At 48.6% G+C, this 27,563-nt stretch overlaps 9 protein-coding genes across 9 annotated transcripts; 3 read left to right on the forward strand and 6 right to left on the reverse strand.

Annotated features, from left to right (window-relative positions):
• Positions 1–765: 765 nt before the first annotated feature.
• N7533_003848 (putative RNA binding protein (Arp)) lies at positions 766–2,883 on the reverse strand (the record flags this gene model as incomplete). The annotated part of the gene is made up of 4 exons (XM_057100498.1): positions 766–1,579; positions 1,641–2,409; positions 2,507–2,564; positions 2,728–2,883. The coding sequence occupies 4 exons, from the start codon at positions 2,881–2,883 to the stop codon at positions 766–768; spliced, it is 1,797 nt and encodes a 598-aa protein (XP_056960128.1).
• Positions 2,884–5,438: 2,555 nt separating this feature from the next.
• Positions 5,439–6,704, forward strand: N7533_003849 (uncharacterized protein; the record flags this gene model as incomplete). The annotated part of the gene is made up of 1 exon (XM_057100499.1): positions 5,439–6,704. The coding sequence occupies one exon, from the start codon at positions 5,439–5,441 to the stop codon at positions 6,702–6,704; it is 1,266 nt and encodes a 421-aa protein (XP_056960129.1).
• A 188-nt stretch (positions 6,705–6,892) lies between these two features.
• Positions 6,893–8,901, reverse strand: N7533_003850 (fungal specific transcription factor domain-containing protein; the record flags this gene model as incomplete). The annotated part of the gene is made up of 8 exons (XM_057100500.1): positions 6,893–7,442; positions 7,499–7,727; positions 7,802–8,103; positions 8,169–8,292; positions 8,349–8,614; positions 8,659–8,696; positions 8,747–8,816; positions 8,879–8,901. The coding sequence occupies 8 exons, from the start codon at positions 8,899–8,901 to the stop codon at positions 6,893–6,895; spliced, it is 1,602 nt and encodes a 533-aa protein (XP_056960130.1).
• Positions 8,902–9,829: 928 nt separating this feature from the next.
• On the reverse strand, positions 9,830–12,429 carry N7533_003851 (fungal specific transcription factor domain-containing protein; the record flags this gene model as incomplete). Its single annotated transcript, XM_057100501.1, has 9 exons — positions 9,830–10,487; positions 10,554–10,777; positions 10,837–11,283; positions 11,340–11,626; positions 11,684–11,911; positions 11,964–12,127; positions 12,187–12,282; positions 12,355–12,362; positions 12,418–12,429. 9 exons carry the CDS (start codon positions 12,427–12,429, stop codon positions 9,830–9,832), a joined length of 2,124 nt encoding a protein of 707 aa, XP_056960131.1.
• Positions 12,430–13,054: 625 nt separating this feature from the next.
• N7533_003852 (putative ABC multidrug transporter) lies at positions 13,055–17,731 on the forward strand (the record flags this gene model as incomplete). Its single annotated transcript, XM_057100502.1, has 6 exons — positions 13,055–13,928; positions 13,957–14,120; positions 14,177–15,715; positions 15,780–16,724; positions 16,779–17,012; positions 17,081–17,731. 6 exons carry the CDS (start codon positions 13,055–13,057, stop codon positions 17,729–17,731), a joined length of 4,407 nt encoding a protein of 1,468 aa, XP_056960132.1.
• A 228-nt stretch (positions 17,732–17,959) lies between these two features.
• Positions 17,960–19,968, reverse strand: N7533_003853 (MFS general substrate transporter; the record flags this gene model as incomplete). The annotated part of the gene is made up of 10 exons (XM_057100503.1): positions 17,960–18,159; positions 18,234–18,576; positions 18,629–18,727; positions 18,787–19,015; positions 19,069–19,242; positions 19,297–19,333; positions 19,392–19,502; positions 19,557–19,674; positions 19,739–19,765; positions 19,825–19,968. The coding sequence occupies 10 exons, from the start codon at positions 19,966–19,968 to the stop codon at positions 17,960–17,962; spliced, it is 1,482 nt and encodes a 493-aa protein (XP_056960133.1).
• Positions 19,969–20,313: 345 nt separating this feature from the next.
• On the forward strand, positions 20,314–21,919 carry N7533_003854 (NAD(P)H-dependent oxidoreductase; the record flags this gene model as incomplete). The annotated part of the gene is made up of 5 exons (XM_057100504.1): positions 20,314–20,408; positions 20,474–20,738; positions 20,790–20,959; positions 21,009–21,394; positions 21,444–21,919. The coding sequence occupies 5 exons, from the start codon at positions 20,314–20,316 to the stop codon at positions 21,917–21,919; spliced, it is 1,392 nt and encodes a 463-aa protein (XP_056960134.1).
• Positions 21,920–22,083: 164 nt separating this feature from the next.
• N7533_003855 (metallophosphatase domain-containing protein) lies at positions 22,084–23,073 on the reverse strand (the record flags this gene model as incomplete). The annotated part of the gene is made up of 1 exon (XM_057100505.1): positions 22,084–23,073. One exon carries the CDS (start codon positions 23,071–23,073, stop codon positions 22,084–22,086), a length of 990 nt encoding a protein of 329 aa, XP_056960135.1.
• A 727-nt stretch (positions 23,074–23,800) lies between these two features.
• Positions 23,801–27,321, reverse strand: N7533_003856 (condensin subunit YCG1; the record flags this gene model as incomplete). Its single annotated transcript, XM_057100506.1, has 2 exons — positions 23,801–25,201; positions 25,258–27,321. 2 exons carry the CDS (start codon positions 27,319–27,321, stop codon positions 23,801–23,803), a joined length of 3,465 nt encoding a protein of 1,154 aa, XP_056960136.1.
• Positions 27,322–27,563: the final 242 nt, after the last annotated feature.

Below are 27,563 nucleotides of genomic sequence, written 5' to 3' on the forward strand. Positions count from 1 at the left end.
CAATCTTTTTTAGTAGCATTCACAAGAGCCTGGCGGTATTCCCAACCGAGAACCTCGAGAACCTCGATCGAATGCCAGCGCAAGCGCAAAAGGAAATCCCCCAACACCCCCAACGGAGTCCGAGCCATTGTGTATCCCACCCGTGAGATCAAATACCGTGAATTCTCCGACGCTTGCCATGGACCCAACGCAGGAAAGAGATGACAAAAGATCTAAAATGCAAAGCAGGTTCAAAGAGTGCGATTGTTCAACTGAACTCAACTCTCCGTTCAACCCAGGCTCACAATGCGTTCGCGTCCGAAAAACCCACACCGACAACGGCTGATAGAGAAAAAAAGAACCCACGCCCCGGGATTCCCGCGGCCGCCATCCCTAAACAATGAAAATGGGACAAAAAGGAAAAGGAAAGAGGAAAGAAATAATCACAAAAATATGAGAAGGAAAAAAAAGAACCAAGAAAAAGCAGCAGACCAAAAGAACCAAAAGACCATGAAGAGCTGATGATGGAATCAAGGATATGTAAAAAAAAGCATCCCACAAATCACCGGCGAGGAGAGAAAACATCCAGAACCATCAAGACGCTACCCGCCTGCTCCTTCCAACCCGATGCACCCGGAACCGCAGAACCCTTATACAAATGCGTATCAACGAATATCAACCAACGCATAGACCTGCCACAATGCAGGGTTGCAATATGGACAACGTAAGTATGACCGCCCGGCTGGGCTTTGTTTTTTGTTTGGATTTATAGACAGTCTATTCGCTTTATGCGGGAGACTTGTTAGCACCAGCACCGTTGCGGCGCGAGTGAGGATCATCAGCAACGGTCAGACCACCGAGACCAGTCGAGAGGAAGGCAAAGGGGTCACTAGAGCTCTCGGCACCACCGTAGAATGCGCCGTTGGAAGTACTGGTCGACGGCACGCCGTGGTCTGCGCCAGTGAACGCGGCCTGGGTGGCCGGGTTGGCGAAGGATGCAGCAGAGTGAGAGGTGCTGGATGAACCGTAGCCGGAGTTGACCTGGCCCATGGGAGGGTAGGCACCCGGGGCGTTACCCAGCCCACCGGAGGGGAGGGCGTAGTTGTTGGGCGGGCCACCACCGAACTGCTGACCGAATCCACCGAAACCACCGGCGGTCGAGGCGAAAGGTCCCGGAGCCGGAGTGCTGGCCATGGAGTTAGGGCCCATATTGAACCCCGATGGAGGTTCCATGGGGGAAGGGAACGCCGAGTCGGCCACAACGGCAGCCCCTGAACGAGGCGCACCGCAGCGGAGACAGTTGATGTTCTTGGCAAAGTTGTGATAACCGCAACCCTCCGAACCACACTTCCAGTCACCGGCACGGAAAGGAACAACACCACCATTACCACCGCCCATGCCACGCGAGTGGCCACCCATTCCGTGGCCGTGGCCCATGTGAGGAGGCATCATGTTTGGGGGGTCCGTAGCCATATCCGTAGCCCATTGGGTCGGGCGCGGCGGCCATGGCGGGGAATGAGCAACGGAAGCAGGCAGTGCGACGCTGGAAGTTGGAGAAGCCGCAGGATGGGCAGGTCCAGTCACCAGGACGAGGACGGTTCTTGGAAGGAGGGAATGGAGTGAGGATTTCCGCAGCGCGGTCCAGAACACGGCTGGAAGACGGGGAGACCTCGATGGCCTTCTCGTTCAGAGCGCGGCCGTTCATGCACAGGCTCTCGGCGGCCTCTTCGTGGGAGGAGAATACGGCGAATCCGGTGCCGGTTGGCTTGTGCTGATCGGGGGTTCGGAGAGTCCAGAAAGCAATGGGCCGGCCACCGAACTGAGTGAACCAACTCTCCAGCTCGGACTGGGTGGTGTCGTGGGGCAAACCACTGAGATGGAGAACCTTGCTTCGCTCGGCCAGAAAAGCGCGCACATCGGCGTGGGCATCCATGGGGCGAGTGAGGATCTCTGGGTGTTCCTGGGCAGGTTGGGATTTGCGAATCAGACCGCGGAGGACCCGGGCGAGGGTGATCGACTCCTCCATGGCACGGCGCGGAGAGGCGGGAGCCAGTGCTTGCAGGTGGAAGGGCAGGTTGTGTTTGATGGGAGCCGAGGACTGAACGGGCTCGACTTCGAGGGCAGCACAGATGTTGGAGAGGGAGCTGGGTCCGAAAGGCAGAGACTCGGGGTGGTGGGTTTGCCAGCGCTGATATTCGGTGCGCAGGTCAAAAGTGCGGGAGTGCTGCAGGAATGGGGGCAGGACAACGGCCTTGTCACGGGCCTCGCGGGGCAACTGCACGCGCAGATCCCAAGAATCCAACGTCACAAAAGCAAACTCGAGTTGCTTGGTGGTAAGGTGCTCGCTGGCAAAAGTATCGAATCGGGTAATGGCATCACGGAAGGTACCTGCGGAGCGAACGTGCTCCCATGTGAGAGTGGTCAAACTTGCTATAGTTGCATATTAGTGCCTGACGTGATGTCTTTCTCTTGCTGGCGATAAGAAGAGATCGGAGTATAAGGTTGGGGGGAAAGATGAAGCGCTTACTGCAGAGTGGGGTTATGGGAGTGTTGACGGGCTTGACGAGGACGCTTTCACGGTGCAACTAAAGAATTGAAATGGTAAGCATTGATTCGTGAGTAGTTTCTCTGGGGATTTCCATTTCCGTCATTTCCCCCTTATTTTCTTTTCATCTTTGCCATTGAGATGGTCGAGTGTTGAGGGAAATTCGGGCGACGTGGAACGGTTGGGGCGGGAAATGTGTGTACCTCCTCACAGGTCTTGCTGTCCAACAAGATCCAACCCAATTCAATCACTTCGGCCGAGTCCTTGGTGACATATACGCCATGTTCGTCGCAAGTGGTTGCAACGTGGATGACAACATAGCGATCCAGCTTAGGGGTGGGTGCTGAAACGGCCGCCATCGCTGACTTGGTTGCCAACGGAGCGGCAGGGGGGAGAGGAACCCGGGGAGGGGGGGTAAAGAAGGGGGCGGGGGGGAGGGAGAATTGTCTCTTATAGAAGAGAGACAATTCGACACAAGTTAAAGTGTCGATAAAAAGAAGAAGAAAGAGGCCCGGGGGGAGAGAGAGAAGAGGGGAAAGGGAAAGGGGGGAGAGAAAAGCCAGAGGAAGCAGAGTGAGTGGTGGAGTTGAGAGAAAAGAAAAGAAAAGTTTCGGGTGACGGAGATTACATTACTTAGTATCTCAACTCTACTCTAGAGTATCTCTACTTTACAACACTGACACTTCTGACTTTACACTCACTTCCACTTCTACTTCACATACCTGAGACTAAACACTTCATGTCTGTTCCCCTGAGCTGCTTCTCGCAGCTATTCCTCTCTCATCCACCTCATCCACTCTCACTCGTGCAACCCCAAGCCGCGGGATCCCCTGTCCTCCCCACCCCGGAGGTCTCACTCCGGGCCTACTCAATTTATTTCTGGGGCTCCTGATCAGTCAACGGTCTACGGACTACAGACTACACATGGTCTGAAATCAGAGAGGGGTTTCCTACGTGATTTTCCCGAGCATACCGCGAGTGGATCCCTGTCCTGTCAGAATTCGCGCGAATTCCAATCCTAATGGGCCCATGCCCATGCCCATTTCCCATCTCCATCCTTCACAAATTGGCGAGACTCGTGGTTCTGTTTGGCGCAAATGATCGAGACAAGACCATTTCAAATCAGTAACACCCATTTTCACGGCCAACCGAGTCCATTCGGTGCAACGTGGTTCATTGGGGAGTTTGGTCAATGGGTGCCACCGCGATCACGTGGAACATGATAGGAGGAGCACAATCATGAATGATCATGAGATATAAAATGCCTGCTGGAACACTTAACAAGCCCTACAAGAATGTTGAAATTCCGGACGACATACTGACATGCTGACATACTGACTATGTACAGTACACTGCAAAGCATATGGTCTAGACTGCCCCACGAGCGCGGTGATGCCGATCACCAGCGGGGCACGCGTTCCAGTTGCCCGCCCTTGCCACACCTGCACCGTGCGGCCATCTAACTAATCAGTACTAGTACTAGTACTACCTTCTGGAGACCTGGAGGTATACCTACTAGTATAAGACGATTCGGTCCCTAGCCAGCGTGGAAGAGGTGGTGGATGTTGATGTTACTAGTAGTCACGGCGAACCCTTGAAGTGGCTATACTGTATCGCGCTCTCGTCCCTGTTTCAAATACCCCCATTACATGAACACCGCGCTACCAGGTTGCTTCTACATGCCGGAGACTTTCGGATGTTTGTAATTTATCCAACGGCCCTAGTCATGCACGTCTGACTTTGTACTAGCAGCGCTACGAGTCTTGACCACTGCCTTGGGTGTTTGATAATGTTGAGAGATTTACCATCCCATAGTTAACTACCAGGTGTGTCTATGGATTACTAATTACAAAAATGGAACTCCTATGCAACCGGAATGGTCGTCTTTTGATTGGGATTAGAAGAACATACCTTGCATTTACTAGCTTGATTCCATCTTCCCCGCCATATAGGTCCGCTTTGAGATGGTCAAAAATTACCCCATTAGAAAAAGCCGCAGTGATCCCCACATACCGCGTGAGCTTCAAAAGTAAATGCGGGGAAACTAGATAAACTGTGAGCCCTCCAAACTTTAGACTCTAAAGGAGGTATTGAACCTGAAGACCTGTGGAGCCGAAAATGTTCTGGTGTTTAATACTGGGAGCTATCGGCATGTCAAGTCGCAATTCGTGGCGTCGGTGGAGCCGAGTTAGACGAAATAGCTTATCATATTCGCGGGGATGATGATTTTAATTCTTGTGTCTATTCTGTTTAGCTAATTTTGTCTAGAATGTATGATATTAGTATATCCAAATTATGGCAGGTCATGGTCTTCGGGCTTGAGTAATACACTTGAGGCGAAATTATGCTTGGATGGACCCAATATGGATTTCTTTTTACTGCATTTTCATTGATTGGATTCATTATTCTAGTCCTTTAACTACCATTATTGAAAGAACATGAGGATTAATTGTATCATAGGCTATCCCACGTACGTACAAGTCTTCAACGAAGCCCCTCTTGTTCACCTCTCCCTGTGGCTTGGTCCACCGGTTCGATCCTATCAATTCACCATTATTTTATACGAATTATACGTCAGCTTTTTACTTTACAGCATTAAACTCGATTTTCAATCGGTTTCTTCACAGTCTAGCCTAAAATCTTTCCGTGGAGCCGACCTTACGTACCTCCTAACTGAAAGCATTATATTCTACTCACAAAACGCGATGTCTGGCGCCGTCGTCAACATAATGACGAAGCCTCTCGCTAGATAACTGGGGGCCACATTCCCGAAGAATAGTTACTACTGTCTATGTAGAATGGCATGGGGCAGTATAAAAACGACAGAATGGCACGTCATGATATAAATGGTCAGTGGAAAAAGCATTACACAACAGGTCACAGAGTGCCATATTCAGAAGTGACGTCTACTAATATGCTCCATTCACTCAAGAAATTACTCCCCCTTTTTGGGGCCCTCGGTGGTATTGTTACCGTAGAGGCTGCCCCCGCCGCAACTGATGCTACCACTGCCGCTACATCGACCAGCGATGCGCTTCCCACCACTGCGGCTTACTTTGTTAGTGGGTCGACAACCACCTTCTCCAGCACAACCTTGACGGCAACTGGAACCAACGAAGGCGTCATCATTGTGAAAGAAACCGGTGTTGCCTACTTTGATAATGTCACATTCATCAAAACCGGGAACTCAACTAGTGATGAAGACAGCTCATTCACGGATCTTAATGCTGCAATCGGCATCGAAACCAACGGCACCGTGTATATAACCACCAGCAACATCAAAACCTCGGGGGAAAGTGCCAATGCTCTACACACCTATGAAGACGGAGCCACTGCATACCTCACCGACGTGTCCATCCATGCCGAGGGTGATGGGTCCCATGGAATCTACACCGCAGGAGGCACGATTTACGGCCAGAATCTCAATGTTTACACCTACGACGGCCACAGCAGTGCTATTGCTACCGATAGAGGGGGAGGTCTCATTGTCGTTGATGACTCCGCTGCCTATACCTATGGTGCACTCTCGGCTTTGGTATACTCAACGGGCAACATCACCACTTCATCTCTCGTCGGCGTGGCAGATATTGCACCTATCGCCTGTATCGACGGGTCGAACTCATTTACTTTGATTAATCCGAGGGTCAGCTCTGGCACGCAGAATAACGGCGTGTTTCAGATCGTGAGCACAGTCGCAACCAACGGCACCACGGACACGGCCTATGCCTACGTGACTGGGGGGTCAGTAGCTGAAACCAACGGCACTTATGCATTGATTTTCGTCGCCAATATTCAGGCCTATGTTTATGTCACGAGTACTGATCTGATTATCAAATCTGGCATTCTAGCCAACATCACTTCCACAGATCAATGGGGGTCTTCGGGTGTCAATGGTGGAACGGCTTCCGTATTTTTGACTGACGTCCATGTTACTGGGGATATTCACGTTGACGATATCAGTTCTGTCAGTCTGTATCTGATCAATTCTCAGTGGACTGGATCTATCAACAGCGGTAATACCAGTGGTACCTCTTCTGTTTACGTTGATGCAGATAGCTCATGGACACTATCTGGAGACTCCAATATTGATAGTCTTGGCCTTGCAAGACGTCACAGCGACTCGAAGATCCATCGGAGCAGATACACTTTGAGCTATGGCAAGGAGGTAAGCAAATGGTAACCTTCAGCTACTCAGGCAGGCGACCATGAGTAAATAGCTTTTCGGCGACCGAATACTATGCATTCAAGTACGCTATTATCATTCCAGATTGAGGCGTTTGTGTTTAATTATATCAACTACCCGCCCGTGCGAGTGCTTCTATTTGTGATTTAAATTTACTTTCTGTCATTTGAATTGAATGAACCATCTTATGCTGCAAACTGACTACTCAATAGACTGTAAACATCGTAAGATGACTCGTTCTCCCCAAAAACTTCATATATCAAGTCATTGCTCATGGACATGATTTGATCGAACCCGGAATCTGTATCGGGTGCAATCTTCCTTTTCATGCCATCATTGTCGCTCGTAAATTCATGCACAGCAGCCATATGAGGGCCATTATTCCAAGTAGAAGAATTGAAGTCTCCGTTCCTATCATGAAGGTACGCTGATTGATTGATCGTGTTCGCATCATCATCACAGCATTCAAAGGGAGTCTGAAATTGCTGCTGAAGAGATGTGCTACTCTGGGGATAATTCTCCTGCTCCAGAAGTCTTGTTCTCATTTTCTCAAGGCCGGCTCCGATGTGATAAAGTAGATGTCGCTTGCTGGTTATTGTTGTTTTGAGAAGGTGTATGACTCGATCGAGCAAGTCCCACACAAATGCGGGATCAACGTTGAAACCAACTGCATTCCACTTTGTTGCCACTTTCATGAGGAAGACCGCAGAGAATGCAATCATCGTATGGACATATCTATAAACCTTGAGTTAGCGCTAACTAAAAACTTGGGCTGTGTGACAGTATCTTACAATGGTGTACCAACTAGAGCGCGGCGAAGATCTTCTTCTTCTAGAACAAATGTGAGCGAGCTTGCTGCAGCCGAGACTGCCATGTTCGCAAATTCTTTTCGTTCCGTGGATATTATTCCTTCGTAAATATTGATCCCTCGAACAGCGAAGGAATTGAGCTGGAATTTAGCAAAATATGCATAGAGAACAATTCCTTTTGGTGGAAATGATCCGATGTATTTATTTGCCACTGTAGATAAATCATCAGCGATCAGGAATTGCCAGTGAATTTGGCTTTCAAGGCTGCGCAAAGTCAGATCATACCTTGACGAGACTGCCACAAAATTCTCCATTTATCGATTTCCAGGTTAAAAGATCGCATTTGTGGGAAATTCTTCTCGGACAGCAAGGCCCGCGTGGTATCCTGATGTGGGAGTCTCCTTTCAGCGAAGCAATCATGTACGCGAGTCAATATTTGGAATAGAGATACTTGCGACAAGACGCGGAAGTCAATAGCATCTGCTAGTGGAAGATCGAGAAATATCTCGTGTTCTCTTATCTGAAGACTCTCGCCTATCATAGGAGGTCGTCCGTATGCGATGCTAAAGTGATGGTCACAAACATAGCTTGATACAACATCAGTAAAATGTAGCACGGTGTTGGAGAGTGATATAATAGATAGGGGACTTACAGCATATACCAAAGTCTCGCTCTCAAAAAGTGCTCAGGGTCACCCTCTAATGCTTTGAAAAAGGATTGGTGAATATTTAGCTCGGTCGCAATGCGTATAGCGTGCCCTGAAAGTTTCCAAGAGACTGCCAGTAGCATTAGTTCAAAGAAATCATTTCTTATCCGAGTACCATGTCCCTACCATCAGAAAGCCAGAAGGCGGCAATGCAGAGGGCCCGGACATCATCTACCGAGTGATATCGAGAAAACATGGAAGATGAAATGAGACTGAGGAACTCATTATAGCAATCATCGAATGTTTTAGCACTGGATGGTATATGAAGGGCTGTGACGGTCAGGATAGTCGCCGTGAGCAGTTGTGATGAGCGACGAACAGAGGCTAAGCTGTTGTGTATCTGCTCCAAACCAACCCAGAGATAGTGATTCAGCGATATATGAAAGCTGTTGCTTGTTAGAAAAGCCAATCAGTAAAGAACCGAAGATCTACTGACATCCGATAGAGATCTTCTGCTTCGTCCTCGCTGATTACCTGTTCATTGTTAGCCCATAATTTGTTCTCCATTCTCAGTGACCACATACCCCTCTAGAGATGAAATCGTCCATTTTCTCTTCTCTGCTCGGCCCCGAAATATCAAGCTTCGCTTGGTTGCTTCGAATATTGCGTAGTCTAGTCACTTCATATAGTCCACCCATTGGCTCTGTAACTAGTACCGAAGCAGCTCCGAGGTTGGCATCCTGTGCTGGCTCTGGTGAATTCTCTCTCGTCATCGCCATGCCATGATTCTCGGTCGCCTTGGCACAGGACGATAGGTTTGTTGGAGATTGCCCTGTTGATAAAGATGGGCTTTGACTTATACTTTGGATTGACCCGGAAGGTCCAGGTGGTGAGACTTGGGAATCCAAAACTGACCCTGGGATCTGAGGGTGAGGCTTTTCATAGTTCGAAACCAGAGAATGGATGGTCTTTTGGAGATTCTGAATTTCTCTCCGCATTGCATCAATTTGGTCCCTAGTATAACGTCAGTTGATGTAAAGCATTGCATATTCGGCTTTCTCATACTCATTAGACTCATATGAGAAACCAGGTAGCTTGGGCTTTCGAAAGGCCACGCAGTCAAGGTCTTTCTTGTGACATCTCTTACAACGAGACTGGTCTGAAGGAATTTCACATTTCATTTTGAGACGTCGACATGCAAAGCCTTGAGCTTTTATCAGGAACTCTATCGTCAGAATGAACAGCAGACATTGGAACACTTACAAGCACGCGGCTTTCTGCCCGGACCGCCAAGAGGTCTTAAGTGACCATTCTTAGGGCGGCCTTCTCGTGGGCTTCGATATTGGGTATTGTCTAAACCTCGAGGAACAGATTCTTCGTAGATAAGAACTTCTTCTCTGTCCATGCCGTTCATTTTGATGCAGTCGGTGTATGTTGCTCCGTGCCGCCCATGCGCCGTGACAAAGGAAAGAAGGCAACGACCGGGAAATCGGGAAATGAGGCTGGGGCCCCGCATTCCCCAGAAGTGCCAATCTTTCGGAATTATTCCTGCGAATACGGGGTACAACAGCCATAGAATAGCAGATTTTACCTAAGTGTTAATACGGGTCCATTCATGACAGCCTCTAGTCGACTATATCTGAGATGAAACTCAACTCTCATTAGATCTAGTCGCTATTCTTGTCACTTGAGTTCCACCAGTGTTCGTGCCAGTTTCGCCAGAGAAGGCTACTCTCCATAGCATGAACATATTCCAGGGGATGTGCGATCTTGGTTGAAGATTCAGGCGCACTCAAGTCCGGGTCGGCCCCTTGCAGAGGGGCCAAGCTGATCGAAAAGGGGTTCTCAATTTGAAAAGGCGGACCGAGGTTGCGAATTGATTCATCGTCTGATGTTGATGGCAGTGCCGAACAAATGTCGTAGAGTGAGTTGGTTAATAATGGACCTGCCGATGTGTTTGGAAATTTCCCTGGCTGTTGATTCCATTCACGGGTCTGATATTGCTGGTTATCACCATTTGCTGGTCTCCCGTACACATCAGGAAACCCCGAATAAGTAGATCTCTCGGGGGTCGTGTCTGGCGGTAGCCCACTCTGTCTATGAACAGGATTAGGAATCGAGCGGGCAGCACGGGATACATCATTCAGTGCACTCAAGGCTTCTGCGAGAGGCACAAAGTCCGATCGTATCGAAACCACCTTTGTCATATGATGAACAACTCTATCTAAAGTCTGAAGATCTTCTTCGTACTCGCCGGAATCCCTTGAAGAGAGAATATGATGATAGAGGGCGAAGAAAGCGCAGAAGGGATAAAAAGTGGCTAGCCTGAGTCATATTAGTTCACAAGATCAAACCGAATTTACAATAAGAGTCCGGGAGAGAGAAGCTTACTGCATATGTAAGCCTCCGAGCCATCTAGAATCACTTTGCTCCGACCATTCAATTGTGATGGCAAGAATATTTCGGGCCGCCCGCACGGCTTGTGGGTGAATGTTTTCGTCTCTGGCAGATGTTTTGCGTCGTATGTAAATTATACAACTGTAAAAGGCGACTATGGTGTCAACAAATAACCAGGATTTTAAGTCATTCAGCCGAGGAGATCTCGCGATAGATAGCTATCCCCAAAGTCAGCATGAGATAGACGATTAAGAGGCGCCCTACTGGGAAGATCTACTAGGTCCCAGTCAATGAGAAGGTCTTCCAGCTGATTGCAATAGCTGTTCACCTCCTCTTGGAAAGAAATCCCCGGGTCATGTTCTGTGGAGGCAGAAAGCTCGAAGAACTGCTCTAGAAGAAATAACATCCGCGCCCAGACTATAAATAGCACACAGCCTGTGAATTCCGGTTGTTTCGTGCGTGGCGATATCTCGACAGGAAGCTTTACTCGTGAGATCGGAGACTTGAGGGCGGAAGGTTTATCGTACCAAAGCCTATACAAGCAGTCCGTCATTACCAAGTGCCAATGCAGTCGGCGTTTGTCATTTTTCTCCGGATCATCTTCAGCCAAATCCGAGTTCGAAGTTTCAACGTCTTGGATACCTAAAATATCACTGAAGCGACATGCCTCGGAATGGAATTTCCAGGCGAGATGGTAGTCGAAATTGTCAATCGCAGTCCAAGACTGTAGAATCACGTTAGTATCCGTAATTTGTGTGCACATGATGGATCTAGCCCTACTGTTAGGGAAGCAGCCATAAGGTCCATCTGAGACCCCTGAGCCGAGCTCAGCCACGAAGGGACTGACTGCAGACATTTAATATAGGTACCTGCCGCTCTCTTGTATTCATCTGTACTGCCACATGTCTGACCGCGATAAATCGCGTTGTAGTAGATCATCCTCAAAGCCGGGTTGACTTGTGCGTGAGATGAGTCGATTATATAAGGCAATGCTCTCAAAAGCTCTGCATCTATCATGGTCTGGAATGGCATAACGTGAGTCAAACTGGAGAGGATCCGCAAGAAAACTGTTTGTATAATTCAGTAAAGAGTTCCAAATAGTCGGCGTTCACTGAAAGTGCTACCTTCTATGTAGTGCGTAGCGTCACTAGGGCTCATTTTATCATGAACAAGATGTTTTTCTGGGATAGGATTTGAAACAGCAAGTTGGTCCAAAGTTGTATCCAGGCATTTCATGGCATTGCTGATCGTCTCTTGGGTACGAGAATTTGATAAACCCAGGCTCAATTGGCCTTTTTGATTTTCGTTCTCAACGCTGTTCCTCGCCCCGCTCACCATACTGTATAACCATGCTGTCACGGTCAGTTAGCTCATCGCTTTGAATGGAAAGCCTTCTCGTCATACCCTTCGTCGGTCGCTCGGTCTCACCCGATGTACCCTCGCTCTGTGCTGGGGTGACATTCTTGAAATCCGGGGCACCTGAGGCATCGATAGGTTTCAAATGACTCGCCATCCGTTCTTCCAGGAACTCAAGGCGACGGCCAAATCTGTGGAGCTGGGCCTTTCGCCTGGATGTGTTTTGATATTAGAAGTGCACAAGGATTCTATCCCAGAGAGGAAAACATACAATGTTCTTGTAGATTTCTTTCTTTTCGGGATAAATACACCGTTCTCCAGAGTTCTGGCATCTTTCACAACTCGGGCTCTCTCGATCACACTTGAGCTAGAGAGAGTCAGTAAGCTTCTTGGAAACCGAAACCGCGCACCATGGAAAAATACCTTTCTAGACCGGCACCTCGAACACTAGCATCAAAATTAGTCACTACCAGCCCGAAATAGATATTAGCTAGCAATTTACCGATAGCTTCATTTCAAAGGAAATATGATTGTCCGCCAAAGAGTCCGAGTCGTTGCCTGGAATCTATAAAGTGCGGATGAACTTTTAGTTTGGGGTTCACGCGATGATTGATTCCCGGGGTCAGAATTTGTAAGTTGATATTTCCGAACACAGGTGGCGGACTTTTTATTTGAGATTTGATTGAATATGGCATTCCCTTTGGGCTCGGACTTTCGGACTCTTGGCCAAATCTCCACCATCTAGGCTTCAACGGCCAAGATCTTGGCGATATCACGATGAGCCTCGCGGGGCCCGCGGGCCCCGCGAGGTCCGGCTTTCAGATCTTCCATACGGCGCGGCTGACCCTCAGATATTGGGCATCTCGGACAATATTTCGGACAAAACACATTCAAAACACCTTTGAGCCAATTTTAATGATTGTCAGGTCATCCCGGGCACTTGAAAGCCAAGCCCGAGAGGGTCTAGGCATGTGTCCCGAACTTGAATTTGGTCCAGTGGCTGATTGCTTTAAGTTACTATATAGATAATTCCCTTCTTCCTGATCCTCATGGATATTTCACTGCCATCAAGTGACTTTAATCATTTGTTCGATTTCGTTCCATTTCTTCGTGTCCCCTCATTTTGTGAAGCGAGATAGATGGAAGACATTACTTCCAACAACCCTCCATATTCCGAAGGTGGAATTGATCTTGAGAGGATGTCTACCCCGAAAATCCACGCCTCAGAATCGAAATTGGAAATGGATTTGTCCGCGGACGGCGCAAGCGAAAACGATCGGAAAGTGGCTAACTTAGCCCGCCAACTCAGCGCTCAACCAAGCCACACTCAGCATCAAGTTCCCTTCATGTCAGGGCAAGACAGTTCACTTGATCCACAAAGTCCCGATTTCAACGCTAAAGCTTGGGCAAACGAGTTCTATAATGTCCGATATCAGAATGACCAAGATACTGGACCGCGTGTTGCCGGTGTAGCACTCAGGAATTTGAATGTTAGCGGGTACGGAAGCAGTGTTGATTATCAGGCGAGCGTCGGAAACGCGATCTTGAAGCTTGCCGCCATTTCCCAGCAGTGGCTTGGTAGCAGAAAACAGCGAGTCGACATTCTTCGCGATATTGACGGTTTAATTCTTCCTGGCGAGCAACTTTGTGTTCTGGGACCACCCGGGTCAGGATGCTCGACATTTCTCAAAACCATCGCACAAGAAACCCATGGACTTGAGATAGATCAAGCTTCGTACGTCAACTACCAAGGAATCACGGCGAAACAAATGGGGAAAGATTTCCGCGGAGAAGCCATTTACACTGCGGAAGTGGACGCACACTATCCACAACTCGGTGTCGGCGATACCTTGTACTTCGCCGCTCTTGCCCGTGCTCCTCGCGAAATTCCCGGTGGAATTACCCGCGAAGAATACGCTATTCTCCAAAGAGATGTGATCATGGCTACATTTGGAATCAGCCACACCGTCAACACACGGGTTGGCAACGACTTTGTCCGTGGCGTGAGTGGAGGTGAGAGAAAAACGAGTCACCATCGCAGAGGCCGCTTTGAGCTACGCCCCGCTGCAATGCTGGGATAACAGTACGCGTGGCTTAGACAGTGCCAATGCCGTGGAGTTTTGTCGTACCTTGCGCACCCAGGGAGATGTGTTCGGTGTGACATCGTGCGTCGCTATCTACCAAGCGCCTCAGGCAGCCTACGACGTAGGTGCAATCAACGCGTTTATATAATTGTTTAGACCCTCTAACAAATCATCTAGTTATTCGACAAAGTCACAGTCCTCTATGAAGGAAGACAGATATTCTTTGGTCCGGCTCAGGACGCCAAGAATTATTTCGTGCGACTCGGATTCGTTTGCCCTGACGCCCAAACAACTCCAGATTTCCTTACTTCGATGTGCAGTCCATCTGAGCGGATTGTGCATCCGGATTCAGAAAGTCATGTTCCCAGAACAGCAGACGAATTTGTTAATTGTTGGAAAGAAAGTTCAGAGTACAAAGCATTGATCCAGGATATCGATCATTACGCTCATGAGCATCCGTTCAACGCCACCGATCTTGGCCACTTCACCCTATCTCGCCAAGAGGAAAAGTCCAAAGTGCAGCGCTCAACTTCTCCCTATACTCTCTCTTATTGGGGTCAAGTAAGTCTCTGTCTTTGGAGAGATTTTCAACGATTGAAGAGCGATCCCAGTGTGTCACTTGCCATGTTGATCGGGAATTTCTTTGAGTCGTTGATTATTGCAAGCTTGTTCTACGATCTCTCGAATGAGACGAGCTCATTCTTCTCCCGTGGAGCGCTTTTGTTCATGATGGTTCTCCTCAATGCCTTCTCCAGCCTACTCGAAATCATAGTATTGTACGAGAAACGGTCAATTATCGAAAAGCACAGGCGATATGCACTCTATCACCCAAGTGCTGAAGCTATCTCGTCAATTCTTATGGACATGCCTTACAAGATTACGAACTCCATTTTGACAAATCTTGTCATGTATTTCATGTCAAATCTTCGACGAGAGCCGGGGGCATTTTTCTTCCTTTTACTCGTGTCTTTTTCCATGATGATGGGCATGTCAATGTTTTTCCGTTTCTTCGCCTCGCTTACCAAGTCAATCGAACAAGCTCTGGCACCTTCAGCAATTATCTTATTGGCATTGGTGCTCTATACGGGATTTACTATACCTGTCAAATACATGCGTGGCTGGGCATCCTGGATAAGATGGTTAAATCCAGTTGCATATGGCTTTGAAGCAGTAATGGTGAACGAGTTTCACGGTCGAGAATTCCAATGTTCTTCATTTGTGCCATCTGGACCGGGTTATGAGAATGTGTCGAGTCTGGAAAAGGTGTGCTCGGTGGTAGGAGCTGTTCCAGGCTCCGGTGTTGTCCAAGGTACAGAATACATACGCTCCTCTTTTGGTTATGAGAATTCCCACCGCTGGCGAAACTTCGGCATCATCGTCGCTCTGACAGTCTTTCTTGCATGCTGCCACTTGGTAACATCGGAGCTCGTTTCTTCTCGACGTTCCAAAGGTGAAGTTCTGGTTTTCCGTCGTGGAAAGGCTCTTTCCTCGCGGGGTGAAAAGAATATGACAGATGAGGAGAAGCAATCATCTACCATGGCTCAGAACAGTTTGACGCTCACTGATGAGCCTGGGACTATTTCTGGCGTCGAAAAGCAAGTTTCAATCTTCCACTGGCAGAATGTGACATATGACATCAAGATCAAAAAGGAACCGAGGAGGATTCTAGATCAAGTTGATGGATGGATTCGTCCAGGGACATTGACAGCACTCATGGTATGTCATCACCGTTTCCTGGCAAAGGGTTTCTCGATGAAGCAAACTGACAAATTCAATTCAGGGTGTCTCCGGTGCGGGAAAAACTACTCTTCTCGACGTTCTAGCAAGCCGTACGACAGTGGGCGTCGTCGGAGGTGAGATGCTCGTCGATGGTCGACCCCGAGACGAATCGTTTCAGCGGAAAACAGGCTACGTTCAACAGCAAGATATTCATCTCCATACCTCAACTGTGCGGGAAGCACTAGAGTTCAGTGCACTACTACGGCAACCCCCTGAGTACAGTCGTGCTCAAAAGCTCGCCTATGTGGACACGGTCATTGATCTCATGAACATGAGAGAATATGCAGATGCCATAGTGGGAGTACCGGGAGAAGGACTCAATGTGGAGCAACGCAAGCGTCTGACAATCGGCGTTGAAGTTGCGGCTCGCCCCAAGCTTCTACTGTTTCTCGATGAGCCTACTTCCGGTTTGGATAGTCAGACCTCCTGGTCTATCTGCAACCTTATGGATACTCTGACAAAGAACGGTCAAGCAATCCTGTGCACCATTCATCAACCGTCTGCCATGCTATTTGAACGTTTTGATAGGCTTCTTCTACTGGCCCGGGGAGGAAAAACAGTATATTTTGGGGAGGTTGGTCAAGGAGCAAAGACGCTAATGGAATACTTTGTGCGAAATGGCGGTGCCTCTTGTCCCTCGGGTGCCAACCCGGCCGAGCACATGCTCAATGTGATAGGAGCTGCACCCGGGGTACAAACAAACATTGACTGGCCTTCAGTGTGGAGGAAGAGTCCCGAATATCAAGCGGTTCAAATTGAGCTTGCTGGACTGAAAAACCTGACCGAAAAATCGGCTTCAGTGATTGATTCGAACCAAACCTCCAGCTATTCGGAGTTCGCAGCGCCATTGTACGATCAAATAATCCTGGTCGGACGCCGTGTGTTTCAACAATACTGGCGCACACCATCTTACATCTATTCCAAAGCATTACTTACCGTTGGAAGTGTGAGTATACTCCTGATGATTGAACCTTTCCAGTACCTAACACTATTTCTACAGTCTCTCTTCATCGGATTTTCGTTTTTCAAAGCAGACAACACGAAACAAGGTCTTCAAAACCAAATGTTCGGAGTATTTGTGTTCTTGTTCGTGATAGTCCAACTTGTGCTTCAGATAATACCAGCATTTGTCGCCCAGAGGATTATGTATGAATCGCGCGAACGGCAGTCCAAGACTTATGCTTGGCAAGCTTTCATTTTATCCAATATTGCAGTTGAATTCGCATGGAATTCAGTAAGTCCCATCTTCCTTGATCAATGTCATTTTGCCGCAGATCCAATCAACTGACCCACCTACGCCAGCTAATGGCAATCCTCTGTTTTATCGTTTGGTTTTACCCTGTCGGCTTTTACCAAAATGCTCAATATACTGACACTATGCATGCCCGAAGCACACATGCACTACTACTTATCTGGGCTTCTTTTCTCTTCACCAGTTCCTTCGGGCATATGCTGGTAGCTTTACTGGGAAGTGCGGAAATTGCATCCGCCCTCGCAAACATCATGTTCATCTTGATGTATGCATTCTGTGGCATTCTGGCTGGGCCTACCGCTCTTCCGAGATTTTGGATCTTCATGTACCGGGTCAATCCAATGACCTATCTGGTATCTTCTTTCCTATCCACCTCTCTTGGTGATGCCCCAATGCGCTGTGCCGACAACGAAGTCTTGTCCTTTTCGGCACCTGCCGGAAAAGCCTGCGCAGATTATATGAAGAACTATATCTCGGCAAACTCTGGATATTTGCTTAGTTCCGGCTCCCAGATGAATGACGACTGCAAGTTCTGTGCGATGGGAAATAGCAATGACTTTTTGTCGAGCCTTGGTATTTCATTTTCTAACCGTTGGCGAGATTTTGGTATCTTGTGCGTTTACATTGTGGTCAACACCGTTGGGGCGATTGTGTTCTACAAGCTCTTCCGCGTTCCGAGAAGCAAGACTGTTAAAAATTAGATACGAGATACCCATGAGTGGGTTTTTCATTTGCGCTTGGTCATGTTTACCTCTCTACTCAAATAATTTAGACATGTTGCCTCGGGCCGTTTTCTTGGGCGTTCGGACATTTATTCCTTTCCAAGGCCTTTTGGGATCATCTTCTCACAAAATGCATGCACCTGAGGCTCTTCGCATTCAAAAATCAATTCAAAGTCAAGTTAACTAATTATCAAGGCCGGAGAAAGGTCAAATATCGTAGCGTGCCACAATGCGCGAAACCCTTGCATCTTCCACACAGTCGGAAGAAGCCTTATTATCATCCCCCATGGCAATTTCATGTCCGTTATCAATGACTGGGTCTCTCTTGTTATCTCTCCGCAGGCATATGCTCAGAATCACTGTTGATAAAAGTAGAATTACTGCGAGTGCAAGATTGACTGACCAGGCTATTAAGAAAGATCCATGTGTCAGCAAATTTCCCGCAGTACATGGAGAAGATATTGGATATTTCAAGTCTTACCCATTAGATAGCGTGGTCTATCGCTACTGGGATATAGATAAGGCGTCCAAACAAGTGCGATATTTCCGAAGGAATTGTTCATGGCCAATGCGACCGCACGCTTCTTCCGTGGTCGGGCTCCGATATTTGCCATCCATGCATTGGATATTTGAAAGCAACCGTAGGTTCCTGCCAGCATAAGGAAAAGGGCAAAATAGCGAGCGCCAATGTCCAATGTCGCCATTGTCAAGACAATACCAACAATTGCAACTGCTGTTGGAAATATTATATGATTCGATCGATTCGAGGTTTTGTCTGAGTACCAGGTATTCCACAAGCAAAATGCGGCAGTGAACAAATATGGCTGGCAACGGTTAGAATTGAGCATTCAAATTTTTGAATGGTACGAAACAAACCGGGGCTGTCAAAAGTAGAGTGTGGATTGTATTGAAGCCAAAGCTTTCAACCAACGTGGGCAAAAAGTTTGTCAACGATGCGACTGCTTGAGCACAAAACTAATTTATTTCTTGATAAGCAGGGAGCATCTAACAGCAGAACGATATGAATGTCTTACCTGGCCAAGAATACAAAGCCAGACACGGTAATCTTTAGCTGCCATTTTAAAAGCAGTCATGGTTTTTATCTCGTCGTCTTCGTCTCCAGAATCTTCGTATAGTCGCACCATTCCCAACGCCCTTTCCTCTTCCGAAAGCCATTTGGTTGTGGAAGGCCAGTCCGGTATGACCAAGCCGGTTACTAAGGCAAAGAAGACGGTAGCGGCGCCTTCGATAATAAAAAGCCACCTGAATTATCATTAGCTTGGAACGGCTCGTTTTTTTTTTTTCAAAAGTCTTACCGCCAGCTTGATATCTTGTTATGTGCGAATGCAGCCGCAATTCCTGCTGAGAATAATCCACCAAAAGCTCCGGAGAGCATGGCACCACAGAAGAAGATACCCAATCGCATACCTAGTTCTTTGCGGGTGTACCACCCGGAGAACAAGAACGCAACTCCTGCGAAGAATGGTGCTCTAGATAGTTGTCAATTTCGCATGCCAAACGAAGGGCCAGATAGAATATCATACTCCGCAATTCCCAGAAAAAAACGACAAGCGGCAATTCCTAAATAATTTTGTTTCTTAGTGATGTTTCCTTTACGTCCACAAGCAACGAAACATACCCCCAAATTGTTGCACAGCTCCACTAGCAGCGGAGACTATACCCCATATAATCATGCATCCTGCAAGGTACCAGCTTGGACGCAGAATTCCCAGAAGCATGTTGCTCGGAACTTAAATATGTCGTTAGCTAATAGCTTCTAGTGGTTTCTTTTGTGCAGTAGTACCTTGCATCAGAATATATCCGATAAATGTCAGGCTTAAAACAATATTGTACTGCACCCCAACTAGGCCGATATCATTTTCCAGTCCTTGTACTCGTGCTTGGGGTAGGGCATTGCGGTCCTGGATCAACAAATATGTGAGTATGAGCAGAATCAGGGTGGTTTACTAGTATGTGAACTCGTACTATGTAATTCATAATATACATGATGAGCTAGAGTAGTAGTTAGCCTAGCTTCGTCACCTTGGAGAAGACCTGTACCCCCTACATACAAGAATGGGAAGCAAATGGAAATCAATTCGACGAACGAACCGCTTTTCCTTTGTGGCGCGCTCCTCAGGAGACCAAGATCCAACCAATTGCTTCCATCGCTGAACTGTCTCGGGATTTATTTTGTTTTGCTGCGTGAGCTGCATGTTGAGGTGGTCAAGGAATGTATCATATTTAATCAAGACAAGCACCAAGAGGTACCAGGCGGGACGGAATGAGCCTCGTCTTAAATAGCTCGCGCCAGGGGTACATTCACCGGAGTTCAGAATCAATTTCCATGACAAGGCTGGCCGAGTAACCGAGAGCAAAAATGTGGGGAAAAGCCGGGGTTGGAGATGGCCTGACTACACCACCGGGAAATCGGAAAATGGCACCGATATCCCGATGTCAGTCTATACGTGATAAAAGCTGGCTCTGATCCATTATATTCCACTTTCTGAAAGCCAGACGGTTAATTTGATTTCCTCAACTTCAACATCTCTTAATTCAATATGACTAACTTGTCAACAAAGCTACTCCAGCTGGAGGAATCCGGCAGGCCGATTCAAGTAGGGATCATCGGCGCAGGTAAATTTGGATCTATGTTGTAAGTGGAATATTCAAATTCCGATATACATACCCCGTTGCATCCATTTACTGATATGCATGAAGTATCTCACAATCGCACCGAACCACTGGCATTCGACTAGCCGGTATTGCAGACCTCTCTGCGCAGCGGGCATTAGATGCTTTGAAGAAGACAGGGTTCCCAGAAGAGAAATACGACATTTCTGCAACTCTGTCTATCGAGGATGGTATAAAGGCAAACAAAACAGTAATCACCACCGACTCGGCGCAGTTGATTGCGACTCCTGGGATTGATGTGATTCTGGAAGTAACAGGAAACCCCGCAGCAGGCGTACGGCATGCTCTGTTGGTAAGTTCAAGCCAAAAAGTGTCCGAAATATCTTTACTGATTCAATTAAAGTGCTGTGAGCACAAGAAACACATTGTAATGATCAATGTGGAAGCCGATGTTCTTGCCGGTCCGTTATTGGCTCGCAAGGCCAAAGAAGCAGGCATCATTTATTCGATGGCATACGGAGATCAACCGGCCCTGATTGCAGAGATGGTTGATTGGGCCAGAACAGCTGGGTTGTGAGTAATTCAGATCATGTCCACATAAACTTCACTAACTCAACAACAGCAATGTTGTTTGTGCCGGTAAAGGAACGAAACATCTACCTCAATACCACTATTCCACGCCCGACACCATCTGGACCCACTATGGCTTCACTGAAGAGCAGCTTGCTTCGGGTGATTTCAACCCACAGATGTTCAACTCATTTCTGGATGGAACAAAATCGGCACTTGAAATGTCCGCTGTTGCGAACGGATGCGACCTCAGTCCACCGACAAACGGGCTAGGATTCCCACCTTGCGGTACCCATGACTTACCAAACATTCTCAAACCCAAGTCAGAGGGGGGCCAGCTTGAAAAGTATGGCACTGTTGAGGTTGTGTCTTGCCTAGAAAAGGATGGGCGAGCCGTGTTCAACGATTTGAGGTGGGGAGTTTACGTTGTAATTGAAGGTAAGACAACATTTTCACTTCAAGAGAGCTACTCTGACGACTATAATAGCTCCGGGACCGTATCAACGTGACTGTTTCGCTCAATACGGTCTTAAGACTGACAGCACCGGGCGTTTTGCTGCTCAGTTTAAGCCCTATCACCTAATTGGCCTCGAATTGGGCATCTCTATCGCCACCATCATGTGCAGGGGAGAGCCTACGGGTCAGTGTAAGACTTTTGCATCAGACGTTGTGGCTACTGCGAAGCGGGATCTCAAGGTTGGCGAAACGCTAGATGGCGAGGGCGGATTTATGGTATATGGTAAATTGATGCCAGCTGAAGCCTCTCTTGCCATTGAAGGCCTGCCAATCGGCTTAGCTCATGGACTGGTACTGAAGCGAAATGTTCAGAAAGACCAAGGGTTGAGCTGGCAGGATGTGGAATTCACTGATAAATCACAAGCTGTGGCTGTGCGACGCGAAATGGAGGCGATCTACCGCGAGGAGTTCAGATTAAAGACAAAGGTTACCAATGGAGTGCACTGAGATTGTATTCAAAACATATTTCGAACTTGAAGTACTTCATAGCTCCAATTCAGTGGTTGTAGAGCAATAATCCTAGCATCTCCTACTATCCGAGTCCTATGTTTCAGGTCGAAGATTTTCCTTCTGCTTTACGACAAAGACTAGACATATGTGACCTCTTCCCGTTACGCTGGTGAAAGATCAAGATCGACGAACCATGGTGGCTGTATTCTGGAACCACTCGTTCCTTTAAAAGCGGCGTTGACGAAAAGTGTCTGGGCTCCCCGACTCAATGGAAGCAGGTCGGAAGAGGAGTGGCTGGTAGTACAGTACTTCCTTGAAATTCCAAGAGACCGCTCTTCCTTGATAGTCGATAGATCTTCAATCAAAAGCGACTTCTTCTTGATGATGTCAGTCAAATGAGATGGTTCCGTACTGATAGGCTGTCGCCAAGTAACCAGCTTTGCTCCCCAGCCCTCATGAATATGGCCGAAACAATGCATCAGAGGCCGGGCTCTAGCAGTAGCTTTGAAAAGGTATGGACAACCCCGCACGCCAGAATCCGTTTTATCCAATATGCCCTGTGGAGGTCCATGTGTCATGATAATGTCGATTTTTTGAGCAGATGATTCCTCAGTGCGAGTGCGAGCACTGGTGCATAAGAACTTGTGTACAAAATTTGGATGATATTGGAAGCCCCAACCGCGGTAACATGATGGCGTATATGGGCTGGCATAAATATTCAATGAAGCCCCGTTCTGGAGCTTAATTGAATGGTTGCCTTCATCTAGGAAAGTTATGCCAGCCTGCTTAAACAATCGTTTGACATCCCCGAAACTGCCGTAAATCTTTTTGACTAGTTTGTCGTCTAGCCGTGGCCGGGTCTCTGCAAGCCTTTTCGAAAACACCGGGCCATCTAGAGTGAAGTCATGATTCCCTGCTATGACGAGTTTGAGGGGGGCATTGAGGGCCTGGAGGAGGCGTATCGATGACTCGTATTCCTCAATTGTAGAGTCGTTGGTAAGATCCCCGCAATGAAGTACAACACCTGCATATCGATGCAACACTGTGCCTGGCAACTGTCTGTGGTCGAGTGCGTGTGTATCGGATAAAACTAGAAACCGGGTTTTGATTTTGCCTTCAGTTGGAGCGGAAGTTGATATTGACGCTGACATCGTGCCCAGGATGAGATGAATATGTCGCTTCAAAGTTTCTCGGGGGTGACTTTGATGGTTGTCGGAGAGTCCCGAGGTCGCTACTGAGGAGAAGCTAGATCTGGAGGAAGATGGATGGTGATGGGATGAGAGAACTTGAACTAAGGTAAGCCTATCTAGAAGAGGCAGGCGCCCTGGGATGCCTGAGGCAGTGGGTGCCTATGCACCTGCCCTCGGCAATGGTGAAGATCAATAAGTCTCCAAGTGGCAAGTGAGAATTGTTGACTGGAAGTGAATCACTACCTAGGTAAGCAGGCTATCTAGGTAGTAACTACTAGGAATAATTTGGAAGTAATAAAGGTCAACATGAGAGTGCATCCCGATTAGGCCAAATTTGGATATCCCAGTTACCTCAACCCAGTCACAAGTCCAAGAGAGAAGAATATTATCCTAGATATCTAGGACTCCGAAGGCTAGGATGTAGTAGACAAGACACTAGTATTTATGCAAAAACGCAGAATTGTAAGCATGGGATTCCATCCGATAAATGAGAGCCACAAAAATATAAGAACTTGGAAAATCATGTACAATTAAAGCCCAGCCCCCGTCGTCCCATCCGTATGAGTTGATCTCAATCAACAGGAATTCAAAAAAGAAAAGAAAAGAAACCATGGACCACTCCATCCGAACCCAAGACTAACCAACGCCGACCGACCACCTTTGCAAAGCCCATGTAAATAATCAATCATCACTCATCGCCAACTTCTTCTTTGATAACGGTGCCACGGCTCGTATCATGATCATCCTCTTCTTCGTCTTCCTCCATGATGCTGGGCTCGATGTTAACGACGGGCCTATTGGCGCCAGTGCCCTCGACAGAAGGTCGCACGCTGCCAGATCGAATACGGCTGTCCTCGTTCTCATCTTCCTCCATGATACTAGGTTCCACGGAGAAGTGACGGCGTCCAGCCGTGGGTTCGACAGAGCGGCGAACGCTAGCAGAGCGAACGCTGCCGATATCGCTCTCTTCAGTTCCTGCGCGAGGACGTACGCTGGCTGCGCGAGAATCTTGGGCAACAGCAAGGATCTTCAGAACAGAGTTCTTAGTCTTGACAAGTGCGTTTCGGCTTGAAGCATCGACAGCAAGACCCTCCTCGATAGTCTGATCAAGAAGCTCCTTAACTTCTTCGGCCAGCTGGGCGTTTTCGGGATCAATCTCAAGACCACCGGCAGTAGCACTACGAATGCTGCTGCGAAATTGGTCTTCTGTGCTTTCGGGGGCGCGTGAGCCCGCGCGGGAAGGAAGCGTCGGCGCGGCGAAATAAATCTTGCTTAGCAGGGTGAAAAGGAGCTTCCGCTCTTCCCGAGAGCAGCGGTTGGTGCTCTGCTGGACGCCTAGGATACGTTCAAGGATATCCTTCACCAGGGCAAGATGCACCCAGCCGCAGGCTGTTGAGCTAGCCGCTCCACCGGCAAGAATTCGTTCACCACCCATGCCAATGACTCTTCGCTCGTCTGTCCATTCGGCAAGCATTCCGATGACACCGGTCATCAGGGCCTTGATTTCGCGATCTCCAACACTCTCGTCGATCTCTCCATCACTATCCTCCTCTGCTTCGAGCGAGTAGTGTTCTTCGGCAGCATTGATGACTGCACGAACCACAGGAACCGCAATTCGGCGCATATGTTGGGTGTTGTCAATCCGCGAGTGACAGTAGACGGGGAAGAAGTATGCAAGCGATTGTCGAAGAGCCGGGTTCTCGCGGGTGCGTGGGTGGAAGAAGGACAAAACGAGAGACTGCAAGAGAACCTCTACGCTGTTCTGATTGAATTCATGGATGGCATGAGGAATATTCGGGCCAGAAGGCGTGAATGTGTTGGTCAACAGCAGCTTTGAAAGTGCCGTGGCAGCGCCAGACTGCACACTCGGTGGTGAGTTGGCCTTGAGGGCTCGCGTAAACACCTTGAACAAGGGTTTTTGCATGGGTGGGGGAACCACGGTCTCGCCGTCGGATTGGGTGACAGGGGCGAGCAGAGTAGGGTGGGTTGTAACCATATCACAGATAATCTGGATAGCGGTCACTTGCAAGCCCTCATGGCCCTTGCTGTAACAGTGAATGAAGAGAGTCATGTTCTCTTCCGCCAGGTTCTATTTGATGATTAGCATTTCGGTAGATGTCTTGTCATAGGGTTGATTTAGCTCACCTTGTCAAGCAGACAGCAGAGACCTAAGCAGAGAAGGCCACGCTCACGAATAGGAGCCTCGTGACTTCGCACGGCAGGAACAACTAGGTTGTTCAACATAGTCACCAAATTCATATTTTGCTGCAAGTGACCTTGAACATTTTGAAGCATGCATTGAGCGATGTGAAGACACTTCATGTTAACCACGATTTCCTTGATAATCTTGGCCTTGGCTTCTTCCTTGTTGAAGGGAACTTCTTCTCCGTCATCCCCAGGTGTCTCGGATCGATGGCGACTGCTTGCATCATCACTGATTTCAGACTTGGCAGATACAAAACTGTCGTCTGTGATGATAGTATCGTGGACCTCAGCAATGGCCTCGAGAACGACACTGCAGAATTCGCTCTCGCCGGCAGAGTCGGCACCGCAGGCGCACCGCAGTGTCTCCACAACAAGCTTGGTACACTCCTCTGGGAGCTCTGGAACAGCCAATGACTCTCTCAGAAGGGAGAACATCTTTCGTCGACCAACTTCATCGCTGTAGTCCAAAGTCATCGCGATATGCAGTAATTGCTCGACAATGAATTCTTGCTCCGCCGCGTCCTCATCGTTTGCCTCGCCGGACTCTTTGGATGTTTTCTTGCGCTGCAGGAGATCTTCGAGGTACTTTCCAAGGAAGAAAGCAAGAGCCGTGACTTCAGGCATCTTCTCCTCGACAAGATCCTCATATTTGCCCTCGTTCTGAACGCGGCAGAAGTCGTTGAATGATCGGATCAGGAATGCCGACTCGGCCGTGAGGGATTCCCAGAAAGTCTGGTCAAAGATCACTGCCTCCCGGTAATCAGACCGTCCCTCCCAGAAACTGCGCATCGCTTCGTGCGCAATGCCAGTCTCAACACCCGAGTTCACTACATCAATACGTTCCAAGAGCTCCAGAAGCGCATTGATATCAGCTGGCGAGCGCTGGACTGTAGCACCTTCGCTCTGGTCGTTATTTGTACCAGCACAATCCTCAACCCAGCGGTCGTAGAACAATTTTCCAGTCGCTTTTCGGACAGTCTCGTCACGATCTCGCAGACCCCAACGGAGGAGCTTTTCACGCATAGATAGTGACAGGTGGCGGAAATCACCTAGAGTAGGTAGCAGACGCGCATATAGCGTACGTCGTGTCGGAGCATCCAGATCGCGGGCACGTTCGAGTAGGTAGGGGAGAGTGACGGGGGCGAGCGGGAGGCTGGCGAGAAGGTTCTTTCGTACATCAGCACTGGTGTCGTTCTGCATGATCTCAATCAATTTTTCAAGGAGGGCTGTAGAATTGTCGTCATTCTCATCCTCTTCATCGTTACCGGCTAGGCGTGCGAGTCCTATCACAGCCTGCACCCGAACGGATGATTCTTTGTCGCGAATACGTTTCAGTAGACCACCTCGGATGGTATGATATAGCTCGTCGTCGATAGACTCAAGTGCATTAACAATGTGTGCGATAATCTGTGTGGCGCGGAATCGAATCATCTTATCCTTCGCGGAAAGCACAGGCACCATCAGAGAGACCAAGCTAGAAGTCAGACGCGAAGTTGGAGTCTCAGATGAAACTTGCATTTCATCTTCGCCTTGATTCGCGGCAGCGTAAATCTCATTATCCTTCTCGGCCGCGTGGGCAAGGAAGGTATCCAAGAAGCGCAAGACGCGATCACCCACTGGTTCGGACTTCTTAATGGGAAGAATCCGAAGCATGCAGCGGCCAACCTCCACATTAAACTCCTTCTCAGCGATCGTCTCTTCTTCAGGAATCACGACTGGCTCCGGCTCTTGATCTTTTCCTTTCTTCTTCTGCGCAATTCCGGCGCAGATCTCCTGCAATTTGCGCATGCGCACTACCAGCTTGCGGTGGCCGGTTGTGGAGCGCTGAGCATCGGCGAACAGAGCGCATACATCGCGGCGGAGATTCGGGGAGGATGAGGGCAATGCTGCTTCTTCGGGGATTGCGAATGACGGGGTCACGGAAGGAGCACGGCCTGTAGATGGCTGTGCCGAGGACCGACGTGTGGCGGCAGATGTCGAACGGGCGGCGACTCGGCCTGGCATGGTGGTGAATATCGAAGCGCAACTGATTAAGAGGCAAAGACCATCGCAGGCGCCGGATGAAATGGCAGAGTGAGGGGGGGGGGCGGCGGTAAACAAACAGCCCAAACGGGGTAGGGACGATAGCAGCCATTGACCGCCTTGGCGGAAACATAGGAACTTCAAGTCACGTGTTACGTAGCTGAGTCATCCCGTCATCGGAGGTCCTCGGCCGATCTCCGCCCGCGCGATGATGTGATCGCGGC

The sequence above is a fragment of the Penicillium manginii genome, assembly GCF_028828005.1.
Source record: "Penicillium manginii strain IBT 31320 chromosome Unknown utg000004l:1.0-7231830.0:1.0-7236170.0, whole genome shotgun sequence".
NCBI lineage: Eukaryota > Fungi > Ascomycota > Eurotiomycetes > Eurotiales > Aspergillaceae > Penicillium > Penicillium manginii.